The sequence below is a fragment of the Bufo gargarizans genome, chromosome 9 (assembly GCF_014858855.1).
Source record: "Bufo gargarizans isolate SCDJY-AF-19 chromosome 9, ASM1485885v1, whole genome shotgun sequence".
Classification (NCBI taxonomy): Eukaryota; Metazoa; Chordata; class Amphibia; order Anura; family Bufonidae; genus Bufo; species Bufo gargarizans.
This window is the reverse complement of record NC_058088.1, coordinates 109,409,890-109,424,614: the sequence shown is the minus strand read 5'-3', so window position 1 is coordinate 109,424,614 and position 14,725 is coordinate 109,409,890. Positions and strand designations below refer to the sequence as shown.

The following is a 14,725-nucleotide window of genomic DNA, read 5'->3' as shown; positions in this document are numbered from 1 at the left end:
CTCAGGCGAAAGTCCGGTTAAAACCGTACCGGGTACCCGAGGCTAGGCGACAAGCCATCACGGAGGAAGTGCAGCTAATGCTCCAGCTGGGTGTCATCGAGGAGTCAAAAAGTGAGTGGGCCAGTCCGATAGTATTAATACCCAAGCCAGACGGGACATTGCGGTTTTGTAATGACTTCCGCAAACTTAATGAGGTGTCCAAGTTTGACGCGTATCCCATGCCCCGAGTGGATGAGCTTATTGAAAAGTTGGGCCAAGCCCGGTATTTTTCTGTGTTGGACCTCACCAAAGGGTACTGGCAGGTACCCTTGACGGAGGCTGCCAAAGAAAAAACGGCTTTCGTCACGCCAGAGGGGCTGTATCAGTACAAGGTATTACCCTTTGGTCTACATGGCGCTCCCGCCACGTTTCAAAGGTTAATGGATATTGTACTCCGTCCACATCGTCGATACGCTTCAGCGTACCTGGACGATATCGTTGTCCATAGCAATTACTGGGAAAGTCACTTACCTAAAGTCCAGGCTGTAGTGGACTCCCTTAGGAAGGCTGGCTTAACCGCTAACCCAAAAAAGTGCTCGATAGGGTTAGAAGAGACCAAGTACCTGGGGTATGTCATTGGGCGCAGAGTGATCAAACCTCAGGTGAACAAAATTGAGGCAATTAGGAATTGGCCCCGACCTGTCTCTACTCGGCAAGTAAAATCGTTCCTGGGTATGGTGGGGTACTATATGAGGTCTGTCCCCAATTTTGCTACAGTCGCCGCACCATTGACAGGCCTTTTGAAGGGACGCAAGTCAGTGACGGTCCACTGGAATGAGCAGGCGGAAAAGGCTTTCTCCGCTTTGAAGTCGGCCCTGTGTGGGTCCCCGGTTTTGGTGGCGCCCGACTTCAAAAGGGAGTTTATAGTGCAGACCGATGCCTCTGAGGTAGGTCTCGGTGCTGTACTGTCTCAAGATATTGACGGGGAGGAGCATCCCGTTGTCTTCCTCAGCCGGAAGCTCAGCCCAGCCGAGACTAGGTACAGTATAGTGGAGAGAGAGTGCCTGGCCATCAAGTGGGCACTCGAGTCTCTCCGCTACTACCTTTTGGGGAGAAGGTTCCGTCTGGTGACCGACCACTCCCCTTTGAAATGGATGAGCCAGGCCAAAGAGAGGAATGCTCGGGTCACCAGGTGGTTCTTATCTTTGCAAAATTTTAAGTTTTCCGTGGAACACAGGGCAGGCAGGTTACAGGGAAACGCGGATGCCCTATCCCGCGTACACTGTCTGGCAAGTGTTCACCCCCTCAGGGTTGAACAAAGGGGGGAGGTATGTAAGAAGGAACAAGGAGCCGTCTTTGACGGAAGATACGTGTCACCGAGGTTCCTGGCCTCGGTGAGGTAAGAACCGGGTTTTTTCCTGAAGTGTCAGGTCTGTAGTGCAATCTGACACTTCAACTGTTAGAATGGCTGTAAAGCCAATCCGGGCCGGTTCTTATTGGGAGCAGCCAAAGAGCAGGGTGGGTGGCTGTTCCCCACGGTTCCAGGCCGGGTTTTGGCTGGAATATAAAAAACCCAGCCAGCATGTTCAGGTGGAAAATTATCCTCCATGACAGAGGAGCTGAGGAGTCTGTGGTTTGAGACACTGAGGGATCTGTTTGTGTGAGCCATAGGCTGGGGAAACAGGCCACTAAAGACTGCTGCGGACTCTGGGTGAAAATCATCTGCTGACCAGGTGACGTCTTTTTGCACTGTGAACTTTGTGTGGTGTGAACAGGCACCAAGACTGAACACTTTCTTTTGGCTTGTTTTCTGGCTATGTGTGAATAAACACTAAACTTTGATTTAAACCTTGTTTTTTGCCTCTGTACTGCGTCCGCTTACCCTGCCTACCAAAGCGAATCCCCACAACATACATACATAAACGTGCGGCGTGTGAGTTTGTGCTTTAGGGTGCACACCCTAATGCAATAGGCTGTGCACGCCTATGCTGGTGGGATTTTTTTTATTTATTAGGCTATTCCTAGCCGTCTGGGCAATCCCACAGATCATCCCGCAACCCACCTTGTACATGTTCCGCTACTTGCAGGTTGCATGGGCATGAGATCAGAACTTCGGTCCGAAGTTCTGAACTCATGTCTGCGTAGCCTGCAAGTAGCAGAACAAGTACAAGGGGGGTTGATGGGTTCCAACTTCTGTGATTAGTTTATAGTTAGGGCGTTTGCTTAATTTTAAATTAGGCTGACCATAGGTTAAGATGATCAGTGGGGTTGCCCAGATGGCTAGACCCTTTACTGTAGTTATTAACCCCTTTCAGCACTTCCCATTCACTGAAGGGGTGACTGCTGAAAGGGGTTAATAACTACTGTGAAGGCCCCTGATAGCAATGAGGGCGTGGCTTCATGGGGTGGGGTGTGGCTTCACGTGGGCTTGTGCCCCGGATTTCGTCAGACCCTAGCAACGCCCCTGCTGTGGGGGCACTACTGTGAAGGAAGCTCTATCCGGGCATTCATAATAAGAGGGGCACCAAGGCATAACCACTGTGTTGGAGCACTAAGGTATACCTCCCAACCGTCCAGGATCCAGTGGGACAGTCCCGGATTGCAGTGACTGCCCTGCAGTCCCGGTATGGGGAGGTATGTCCTGCTTTCAGGCATAGGAGCGGTCAGCTCCTTGATCCATCATTGCTCCCCCTGCCGGCGCTCCACACTGCAGGTCTGTGCGGGGGGCGGGGCCGGCAGTGAGTCTTGGCTCCTCCACAGACCAGAGCAGCCGATGTATCCTGCTGCTGCTAGGAACAAGGTGAGCGTGTTGAGTTTTTATTTTTTTATACACCTTCTTGTGAAGGGGTCACAATGCTGGGCATAAGGCTACATGCACACGACAGTATGTGTTTTGCGGTTCGCAAATTGCGGAGCTACAGAACGGACATACTGATGCGGACAGCACACGGTGAGATGTCCGCATTTTTTGCTGACCCATTGAAATGAATGGGTCCGCATCCTATCCGCAAAAAAAAAAAAAAAACTGAACGGACACGGAAACAAACAACGTTCGTGTGCATGTAGCCTGATTCTATGAGGGGGTGCAGCTGGGTGTAACCTGTGAAGGGGGCACAGATTTGGGCATAATCCTGTGAAGGGGTCATAGCTGGGCATAATTCTGTGAGGGGGCACAGCTGGGCATAACCTATGAAGGGGGCACAATGCTGGGTATAATCCTTTGAAGGGGCGCAATCTTGGGCATATTACTGTGAGAGGGCACATATCTGGACATAACTGCGAGGGGGCACATATTTGGGCATATCTACTGTGAGGGGGCATCTGGACATATCTACTGTGAGGGGGCACATATCTGGACATATCTACTGTGAGGGGGCACATATCTGGACATATCTACTGTGAGGGGGCACATATCTGTCATAACTACTGTGCATGAAGCAATAAATAGTAGAGCCACGGCACTCCAATGGATATTTTACAATACCTTTATTACAGGCCTTGGGGTGGTATTTAAATGTTTACTGTGTCATTGTTATAATGTGAGCTTGATAAAGACCGTAAGGTCGAAACGTCGCTGCTGATTTAGGTGTAATAAAGGTATTGGAAAATATCCATTGGAGTGCCGTGGCTCTACTAATCATTGCTGGCAACTACGGGACCCTTAGGACCGGGATCCAACGCTGCAGGCACCACCACAAATTGGAATGACTGGATAAACAGTGAGTAGTGCTGTCTTACTGCTACATTGTGCATAAAGGGGGGATAATTGCTATGTGGGGGCATTTAGAGGACTGGTGGGATTAGGTATTTAGTTATGTTTTGGGTGGGCTTAGAGGCATGGCCTAGTGCTGAAAAAATCTGTGTCCCTCTTCATTCTTTTCAAAAGTTGGGAGGTATGCTAAGGGGGCATTCTATCGCGTGGTGGGAGAAAGAGGACTGGGATATAAAATATAGTTATATTATTGTTAAAGCGCCATTTATTCCATGGAGCTGTACATGTAAAAAGGGATATACATACATAATACAAACCAATACATGCAATCTGCATGAACAAGACAAATTACAAAGTGGCACAGAAGGAGAGAGGGCCCTGCCTGCCACAGCTTACAGTATGCAAGGAATGGGGAAATATCTAATCTACTCTCATCTCCATATATTTATTTACATAGTTTACACACATGCACAGAATACATGCAACCACTAGGTGGCGCGAACAGCGCGTTCAGATAACGACGCATGTGCCTTGCCTTAATCGAATGTCGATAAGGCTTGCTGTGAGGAGCGCCGATTGCATGGAGCAGGATGCAGACTAGCTGCAGGATGGCCCTGTCCAGGGGGCTGAGGTGCTGCCAGCGGGTGCTGTCATGGGTGCCGGTGGTCATTATCTCCTCCGTGGTGCTGTGGTCCTATTACGCCTACGTGTGGGAGCTGTGCCTGGGTGAGTAGCGGCTGAGGACAGGGCTGTGTCTGGGAACAGCAGGGTGGAAGGAGGAAGTGTCGCCGGCATTGGGAGCTTCTGGCGGGCGGCCATAGAGGAGACCCTTCCGTGCTCACCTCTGTGGATCGGAATGGAGGCGGCACACAGTCTGTATGTCAAAGGCTGGCATCAGTCAGCCCTTGCCAGTTTCAAGATCTTTGCTTGCCTTCTTTGAATGGGAACTTTATTTACATTCGGAATCTGCACTGCTCAGATACCCAGCTGTTCACACACATCAGCTGGACATGACATCAGGGTCGGCTGTCAGCCTCTGAATGGGAACATGCCATGCTCACCTAGGCCTCATGCCCACGACCGTCCCCGTATTGTGGTCCACAGACCGCGGATCTGCGAAATACTCCTATTACTAGAAATGAGTAGTCTTTTCCACAACGAATAGGACATGTTTTATTTGCAAAACGAACTCACGGACGCAGACAGCGCGCTGACATTTTTATTTTGCAGACCTATAGAAATGAATGGGTCCGTTTCCAATCTGCACATGGATACAAAATACAGTCGTGTGCATGAGGCCTAATTTGCAGCATTATGGGAAGTCCGTGCGCCAAAAGTCAAATGAACAATGAATATAAAGAATTAGGGATGAGCGAATCAATGAAGCTTCCGAAGTCGATTTGCATAAAACTTTGTTCTAATACTGTACGGACGGCGAGTACAGTATTAGAATGTATTGGCTCCAATGAGCCGAAGTTATTGCTTCGCAAAGTCACGCAAGACTTCCGGGAATAACTTCAGAAATTAATTTGTACTAATTTGAACCCGAGTTCATGAAATGTTTTTTTTACAGTACAAATTAATTTATGATGTTATTACCCTATTAATTTATGATGTTATTTGCAAAAAAAACATAACTTTGCTCGCGCCGTACAGTATTGGAACAAAGTTTTATGCAAATCGACTTCGGATGCTTCATCCGAAGTCGATTCGCTCATCCCTATAAAGAATGCTTTTATTCACTGATGCAAGTAGATTTTTCAATGTACGGGCGCATTCACATGAACGTGGTCTGCAAATTGCGGATCTGCAAAACACAGATGCCACCCGTGTGCGTTCCACAATTTTTGGAACGGAACAGGCGGCCCATTATAGGAATGCCTATTCTTGTCCACAAAACAGACAAGAGTAGGACATGATCTATAATTTTTGTGGGGCAACGGATGGTGTGCTGTGCGCATCTTTTGTGGCCCCATTGAAGTGAATGGGTTCTCATCTGAGCAAAAAAAATGCGGCTCGGATGTGGAACCAAACCATGTTTGTGAATGCGCCCATAGGGTGATTCCACCATTCATAATGCAAAATACACTCACTGACAAAAAATAAATAAATGATAGACCCTGGTAGAAATGTCAGACTGCTACAAAACCGGGCGTGCTGCCATATCTCAGCTAAATGATTACAGGTCTGGTCTGGTTAGACACTGGGTCTTGCCCCAAGAGGGTGTAAAAGTGAGTCCCCCACTGCCCTATAAAAAGACTCTCAGGGGCCACTTTTGGGTAGTGTACCTTTTGATCAGAGATCTTTGTCTGCTAGACATGCTTCTAGTTCACGCTCAAAAGCATTTTGCCCTATTGACCATGAGAGGGGGCACATTACTGGACTGAGAGAAACAGGATGGTCCTTTCAAAGAATTGGCTGCCATCTGGGCTGTTCTGATGTAGGTGTTGGGAGAAATGGTTATGTGAGGGCACACACAGTGACCAAGCTCTGGAGGTCCACCGACGAGCACGAGCAGCTCCCACAGTTTCGTTGTTCACCATCAAGACACAGGTGGCACTTTCATTACACTCCCCTGTCTCTGCCCAAACCATCTTCAGGTTCTTAGCAGAAGGAAATTTAGTGTCCTGCCATTGACCACCAGCCACTGTCACCTTCATTTGCAGTAGTGTTGAGAACGAGAAACCTGGACTGCTAAGGACTGGAACCGTATCGTCTTTAGCAATGAATCCAGGTTCTGTTTGGGATCAGACAATGGTCAGGTTTTAAGTATGGAGGCCTGGTGCTGTGGAGTGACACACTGCCCCATCTGCTGGTTCGATGATCTGGGGAGCCATTGTAAAAGACACTCGGTCACCCCTAGTAGTGATGAGAGGGACACTGATTTGTGCAGGACATCCTGCAGCCACATGTGTTCCTGCCAACTGGGCTTCTTCAGCAGGATAGCCCTCACCACACAGCAAGTGTTTCCCAGGAATGTCTCCACCAGATTATAACACTTCCCCGGCCTCTCCGGTCATCAGATTTGTAGTTATGGCTCCCTACGAGTATGCAGGATCTACAGGCCCAACAGCAACATCTGTGGGTAAATGTGCCGCAGGATACCATTCAGAACCTGTATGCCTCCATGCCAAACCATGTCTCATCTTGTATCCGGGCTAGAGGAGGCACAACAGGGTCCTAGAGCCTCCTTTCAGTGGTACAGTTTTCCCCAATACACCTATACTTTCTCTCCAATATTGTCGTCACTCACACATAGAAAGTTTCATTCCATTCTGACAACTCCTTCTTAGTCAGTAATGGGATTTAGTTGCAGCGGGCATCTGCTCCACTTTTCCCTTACTCTAGTCTTGTAAAATTTTCAACCGATTTAGCTAAACCATGAAAGGACACCTGCTGCAGCTTCTGTCCATCCTAACACGTGGCATGAAGGAAATATCCCTTCTTGGTGTGGCCCCATCTTGCCACTGTTGTGCTAGAGTCCACATCAAAATGCCGATGGCATAAACCACCATGTGAACGGGCCCTAAGGGCTTGTTTGCATGTGACTGAAGTGATGCAGATTTTATGCTGGAAATCTGCAGCAGAAAAAAATAAACCAAATTATATTTTTGTTGCTGCTTTCTTTGCGGAAATGGTGCTGTAAAAATCTGCTATAAAAAAAAAATATATAGAGCAGGAGGAGCTGAGCAGATGGATATGTAGTTTTGTGGGGAAAGATGCAATAAAACTTGTATTTTACACATTGAAGGCTACTTTCACACTTGCGTTCGGGGTTCCGTTTGAAGGCTCTCACAAGCGGCCCCGAACTGATCCGTCCAGCCCTAATGCATTCTGAGTGGATAGGGATCCGCTCAGAATGCATCAGTCTGGCTCCGTTCTGCCTCTATTCCACTCAGGAGGCTGACACCCAAACGCTGCTTGCAGCGTTTTGGTGTCCGCCTGGCCGTGCGGAGCCAAACTGATCCGTCCAGACTTACAATGTAAGTCAATGGGGACGGATCCGTTTGACGTTGACACAATATGGTGCAATTTCAAATGGATCCGTCCCCTATTGACTTTCAATGCAAAGTCTGGACGGATCCGTCTGACTAACAATTAGACTTAGATTTTTTCCAGAAATATAATGCAGACGAATCCGTTCTGAACGGATACCATCGTTTGCATTATAGGTGCGGATCCGTCTGCAGACACCAGACGGATCCGCACCTAACGCAGGTGTGAAAGTAGCCTAAATCTCTGCTTTTTCTGACTTTGTTGTACACGGGGGGGAGGTGTTATCAGTGACTGACAGTTATCTCCGTATACACACTTAGGCCTCACGCACATGCCCATATGTATTTTGCGGTCTGCCAAAAACGGATCCGCAAAAAATACGGTTGACATCTGTGTACGTTCCGTATTTTTCAGAACGGAACAGCTGGCCCCTAATAGAACAGCCCTATCCTTGTCCGTAATGTTCTATTTTTTTGAAGAACGGAAATACGGACATACGGAAACAGAATGCACACGGAATACCTTACTCTTTTTTTTTGCGGACCCATTGAAATGAATGATTCCGCATATGGTTCGCACAAAAAATGGAACAGACACAGTAAGAAAATACGTTCATGTGCATGAGGACTCGGGGAACGCTAGCAATCGCTAATAATAGCCATCTTGAGGTCAGAAAGAGCAGAGATTTAAAATAAATGTATAATCTTTTGCTGAATCTTTTCCCATAAAACTATCAGTCTGCTCAGCTCCTCCTGCTCTATAGCATGCTCCTGCAGATTGTACTGCATTTCATGGTGACAGGTTCTATTTAATGATGGCCATTATTTAGACGTCACTGCAGTTTTCTGTCAGAAAATGGAGAAATGTTCCAGTTTATCAGATACAAGGGCGTGGAGGGTTAAGAATAGCAGCGTGTTGTATTTGTGGTGTTTTTTTTCTCCTTGGTGGAAAAACCAGAGCTAACAAAGCCATAATATTACTTCATAGTTTTTTTCTATGTGGTATAGCATGATGGCCGCTTCTGTAAAAGAAGCAAAATGCAACCAGAACAGCAGCGAAACAAATGGAAAATAACCTTGTGCTACATCTAGAATTGCTGTGGTTTCGGAATATGGCTTTGTGCTCAACTAACACCCCAGGGGCGTTGCTAGGTTAAAACATTCGGGGCCTGGGCCCCGGATGTTTTGTCCCAGGTCCCGAATGTCCTGCCTGCCAGCTAGATACAACTGTATTGCTATCCTCAGGATGGCAATACAATTGCATCTAATGCACTAGAAAATGCTGAAGGACCTGTGGCGACATCACAGGTCATGTGATCAGTGCAGAAGGCAGTGGTTGAGAAGGACCTGCCATGATGTCACCATCGTGACCAGTGCAGGAGAGGATGGCAGTGAAGCCCAGAAGTCTTGGGGGAAGAAGCTGTGGTGATGTTTGCCACATGACGAGAGGTAAGTGAAGGGAGAGGCAGAGCAATGCTGGGAGTTGTGGTTATTTAACTGGGATGTATGTTAGGGTTGAAGGGAGGGATGTTATTTACATGGAACTGTGTGTTGGAGGTGGCTGGGGAGGGGGTCATGTTGTTTGCACGGGACTGTATGTTGGTGGCTGTAAGAGGGAGTGATGTTACTTACATGGGACTGAATGTTGGAGGGGGCTGGGGGAGGGTGATGTTTTTTACATGGGACTGTATGTTGAAGGTGGCTGGTGGGGGGGAATGATGTTATATACATGGGACTGAATGTTGAGGGGGTGATTTTTACATGGAACTGTATGTTGAAGGCGGCTGGGGAGGAGGTGATGTTATTTACATGGGACTGTATTTTGGAGGGGGCTGTAGATGGAGTGATATTATTTACATTGGACTGATATTGCAAGGGGCTGGAGAGATGTTGTGATGTTATTTACATGGGGCTTTATGGCAGAGGGAGGGAAATAGTGTTATTTACATAGGACTGTATGTTGGAGGGGCTGAAGGTGGGGAGTGATGTTATTTACATAGGACTGTATTTTGGAGGGTGCATGAGAGATGGTGTGATGTTATTTACATGGGACTGTATGGTGGATGAGAAATATAACTAAAGGGGGCACTGCAGGGGGCATTATAAATAGTGGGGGCACGTCAGGGTGAGCATTATAACAGTAGGGGGCAATATAAATACTGGGGGCACTGTATGGGTAATATAAAACTGTAGGTATTACTACTGAGGGGTCTGTAGAGAGCTTGATTACTACTGGGGGAACGATAGGGACTCGTTGTTGGGGGATGATGATAGACTGAAAGATGGTTGGTGGAGGCGCGGATGAAAGAAGTTGCAGGGACTAAATGTAGAAGATGATGACAGAGAAGATCTACATCGGAGGCGACGTCACCTGGGAGGCCCTGGATGTGACAGGTATGTGCTGCTGTATGGCAAGTGCAGCAAAATGCGGTGTGTGTGGGGAGGGGAGGTCGACTTAGAGAACTGGGCCATATTTATTAGGGCTTGGGCTTTGGATCTTTTGAGACCCTAGCAACGCCCCTGCACCACCCTGTAGAAATAAATCAGACAAAAGGCTCAAATACACTAGAAGGGGCACTTGCACGTCATACTCCTACACTCGTTTACGCATCTTCAGCCTCAGCTCTCCGTTCTGACAAATAGAGGGGCGAGGGTCCCATGCAAAGGACTTCACTACATGACATACATATGTCCTAATAGGCCTTATGGACAGGGGTTGTCTTGATGAAAAAAGGCCTGTAATGTTGGTTGGATTTTTTAACTAGTCCATACAAGGTTGAAGTTTATTATTTTAACTGCTAATATATTATTATTATTTTTTTTTTTTTTTATATAGTGACTGTAGAAAATACATTGGAAAAAGGTAAGAAAATCCACGTTTGTCCCATCACATAGTAATTGGTGGTAGTCAGTCATATAGCAGTATTATGTTACCTCTAATAATACCGCATGACCTGATGTGACCTGTAAAAAGCTGATTTTACACTCCCACCCATAAAATCTGGTTATACAGTGTGTGACGACCCCGTTTTGTATATTTTATGTATACAGCTCCTATGCAGGACAGCGCGTCTCCAGTGGAAGGAAGGCCCCGGTGTAGTTGGGTCCTACAGACACAAGGGTGCAAGAAGTGATACTTTTTGCTAGGATGACGTTTGCTGATGCCACTGGAAACCCTGTGATGCACATCAGACAGGCTGTATTATAAGAGGAGGTTGTAAGATGTCGTACACTAGAAGCCATTCTGGTCTTGTCTCATACAGGAAGTGTCCTAATGCCTGGAGTGTGACCATTACTGGTTCCCCTGACGCTCCCTCTCTGCTCTTGTTTTATCATTGCTGTTGTGAAGCATATGAAAAACGGACTTGTGATGTACATTATTTTAACGGCCATCGCACTTCTGTTTTAAGACTAATGGTAGTCTATGGGGTTATTCACACGGCTGTTTTTTTGAAGGTCATTGAAAAACGGATGTAAAAAAATAGAACATGTTCTATCTTGTCCGTTTTTCACTGACATACTGCCCACATACAATTGAACGGGTCCATATTTAACGTCCGATTCTCAGAAAGGCATCAGTGAAATAAACGTCCGTTGAAAATGTCAGTTTTTAACTGACTTTTTTTTCCACTGTTGTCTGCATGTAGCCTAAAGCTGCTACTTCTGCTTTCTACTCCTTTGTCTTTGCACAGGGCGACACATGTACATCCTTGTGCTGCCTGAAGTCCACCCGGCCCCATTCACCATAACTGGGACTGACGGAGATCTGGCCGCCTCTCATCATATTTACCGTGCTGCAGCCGGATATCTGCCGATCCCCGTTATAGTGAATGGGGCTTGGCTGACCTAAGGTAGCGCACGGCTGTACACTGTAGTTACGGATCTGGCAGGCTGTTCTCCTGCCGGAACGAGTAACGCCAGGTGAGACAGGCCTTATAGTGATGATGGCCCCATAGTATAATGTATGTGGTCAGCATAAGTTCTAATGTCTGTAACCCAAATCTGCTTTAATATGGCAATGCTCTCTGTCCTTGTCATTGGCAGCTGTCTACCTGCTCATCTTTCACATAGTTTTCTTGCTGTTTTCTTGGACGTATTGGAAAGCAATTTTCACCCCTCCAACACAGCCAACAAAAAAGGTATGTTGCCCGTTCTGTGAACTGCCTCTTGTAAATTCACTGAAGGAATCTGGTTAAGGGCTCATGCACACGACCCGTATGTATTTTACGGTCTGCAAAAAATGGATCCGCAAAAAATACGTCCATGTGCATTCCGTATTTTGTGATACGGAACTGCTTGCCTCTAATAGAACAGTACTATCTTTGTCCGTAATGCGTACAATATTAGGACGTGTTCTATTTTTTTGCGGAATGGAAATACGGACATACAGAAACGGAATGCACATGGCGTAACTTCTTGCGGACCCATTGAAATGAATGGTTCCGCAAAAAAATGGAACGGACACGGAAAGAAAATACGTTTGTGTGCATGAGGCCTAAGTTGCATTTCTATATTGGTGAACTGCATTTATAGAAATTCAGTATACTAATTGGTTAAATTAGTATTGGCCTCATGCACACGACCATATGTGCTGTGTGGTCCACAAACCAAGGCTTCGTAAAACACTGATACCGTTCCGCATTCTCCCATTCTGCATATCCAGCTCTTTTTCAGTCCTATAGACATGAATGGGCAAATAATGCGGATCGGACATGAACTGAAATTACGGTTGCATGCGTGAGACGTCATAAGAACAAGTAAAGGGATGTCATGTTCTCGGGTTTTGCTCCCCCTGTGCGGTCGATAGAATACAGGTGGCTTTTATAGGTCTGCCCCTCTCATCCACTTCTACATGACATTGCCTATGTCCTCTGTTTTGATTTTGTTGGCTGCATCAACTGGTTAAAGCATCCATAGACAGCACTTTAGTTTTCTTACCCCTTCCCCCATAATGAGGGTATTCTTGGTTGTGCCAGCGGTGCCACACTGAGCCACAATGTTCCAAGGTCTCTATGATTGAAAGGTCTGGCTTTCTGTACTGTGGATTTAGAATCGCTGGATTCCGGCAGGCAGTTCCGTCACCGGAACTGGCTGCCGGATCGGCAATCTGTATGCAAACGGATACCATTTGTAGACGGATCCGGATGCACAAATGTATTGCAATACCGGATCCGTCTCTCCGGTTGTCATCCAGAAAAACGGATCCGGTATTTATCTTTTTCACATTTTTAACCCCTTAAGGACTCAGCCCTATTTCACCTTAAGGACTTGGCCATTTTTTGCAAATCTGACCAGTGTCACTTTAAGTGCTGATAACTTTAAAACGCTTTGACTTATCCAGGCCGTTCTGAGATTGTTTTTTCGTCACATATTGTACTTCATGACACTGCAAAAATTGGGTCAAAAAAGTTAATTTTTTTGGATAAAAAAATACCATATTTACCAAAAATTTTGAAAAATTTGCAAATTTCAAAGTTTCAGTTTCTCTACTTCTGTAATACATAGCAATACCCCCAAAAATGTTGATGACTTTACATTCCCCATATGTCTACTTCATGTTTGCAGCATTTTGGGAATGATATTTTATTTTTTGGGGATGTTACAAGGCTTAGAAGTTTAGAAGCAAATCTTGAAATTTTTCAGAAATTTACAAAAACCCAATTTTTAGGGACCACTACAGGTCTGAAGTCACTTTGCGAGGCTTACATAATAGAAACTGCCCAAAAATGACCCCATTCTATAAACTACACCCCTCAAGGTATTCAAAACTGATTTTACAAACTTCGTTAACCCTTTAGGTGTTGCACAAGAGTTATTGGCAAATGGGGATGAAATTTGAGAATTTCATTTTTTTGCCTAATTTTCCATTTTAACCCATTTTTTCTACTAACAAAGCAAGGGTTAACAGTCAAACAAGACTTTATCTTTATTGCCCTGACTCTGCCGTTTACAGAAACACCCCATATGTGGCCGTAAACTACTGTACGGGCACACAGCGGGGCGTAGAGGGAAAGGTGCGCCGTATGGTTTTTGGAAGGCAGATTTTGCTGGACTGGTTTTTTGACACCATGTCCCATTTGAAGCCCCCTGATGCACCCCTAGAGTAGAAACTCCATAAACGTGACCCCATCTAAGAAACTACACCCCTCAAGGTATTCAAAACTGATTTTACAAACTTTGTTAACCCTTTAGGTGTTGCACAAGATTTAATGGAAAATAGAGATACAATTTCAAAATTTCACTTTTTGGGCAGATTTTCCATTTTAATATTTTTTTCCCAGTTACAAAGCAAGGGTTAACAGCCAAAAAAACTCATTATTTATGGCCCTGATTCTGTAGTTTACAGAAACACCCCATATGTGGTCGTAAACCGCTGTACGGGCACACGGCAGGGCGCAGAAGGAAAGGAATGCCATACGGTTTTTGGAAGGCAGATTTTGCTGGACTGGTTTTTTGACACCATGTCCCATTTGAAGCCCCCCTGATGCACCCCTAGAGTAGAAACTCCATAAAAGTGACCCCATCTAAGAAACTACACCCCTCAAGGTATTCAAAACTGATTTTACAAACTTTGTTAACCCTTTAGGTGTTGCACAAGATTTAATGGAAAATAGAGATACAATTTCAAAATTTCACTTTTTTGGCAGATTTTCCATTTTAATATTTTTTTTCCAGTTACAAAGCAAGGGTTAACAGTTAACAGCCAAAAAAAACTCATTATTTATGGCCCTGATTCTGTAGTTTACAGAAACACCCCATATGTGGTCGTAAACCGCTGTACGGGCACACGGCAGGGCGCAGAAGGAAAGGAATGCCATACGGTTTTTGGAAGGCAGATTTTGCTGGACTGGTTTTTTGACACCATGTCCCATTTGAAGCCCCCCTGATGCACCCCTAGAGTAGAAACTCCATAAAAGTGACCCCATTTTAGAAACTACGGGATAGGGTGGCAGTTTTGTTGGTACTAGTTTAGGGTACATATGATTTTTGATTGCTCTATATTACACTTTTTTGTGCGGCAAGGTAACAAGAAATAGAT

General features: G+C 45.9%; 1 protein-coding gene across 1 annotated transcript in view; it reads left to right on the top strand.

Moving 5' to 3' along the window:
* Positions 1–4,267: 4,267 nt before the first annotated feature.
* Positions 4,268–14,725, top strand: part of ZDHHC15 (zinc finger DHHC-type palmitoyltransferase 15) — a 47,434-nt gene continuing 36,976 nt past the window's right edge. The window contains exons 1-3 of the mRNA XM_044306318.1: positions 4,268–4,417; positions 10,523–10,549; positions 11,731–11,825. Of these exons, the coding sequence (XP_044162253.1) occupies positions 4,282–4,417; positions 10,523–10,549; positions 11,731–11,825 (258 nt within the window). The 5' untranslated portion in view covers positions 4,268–4,281. The remainder of the gene's footprint in view (positions 4,418–10,522; positions 10,550–11,730; positions 11,826–14,725) is intronic.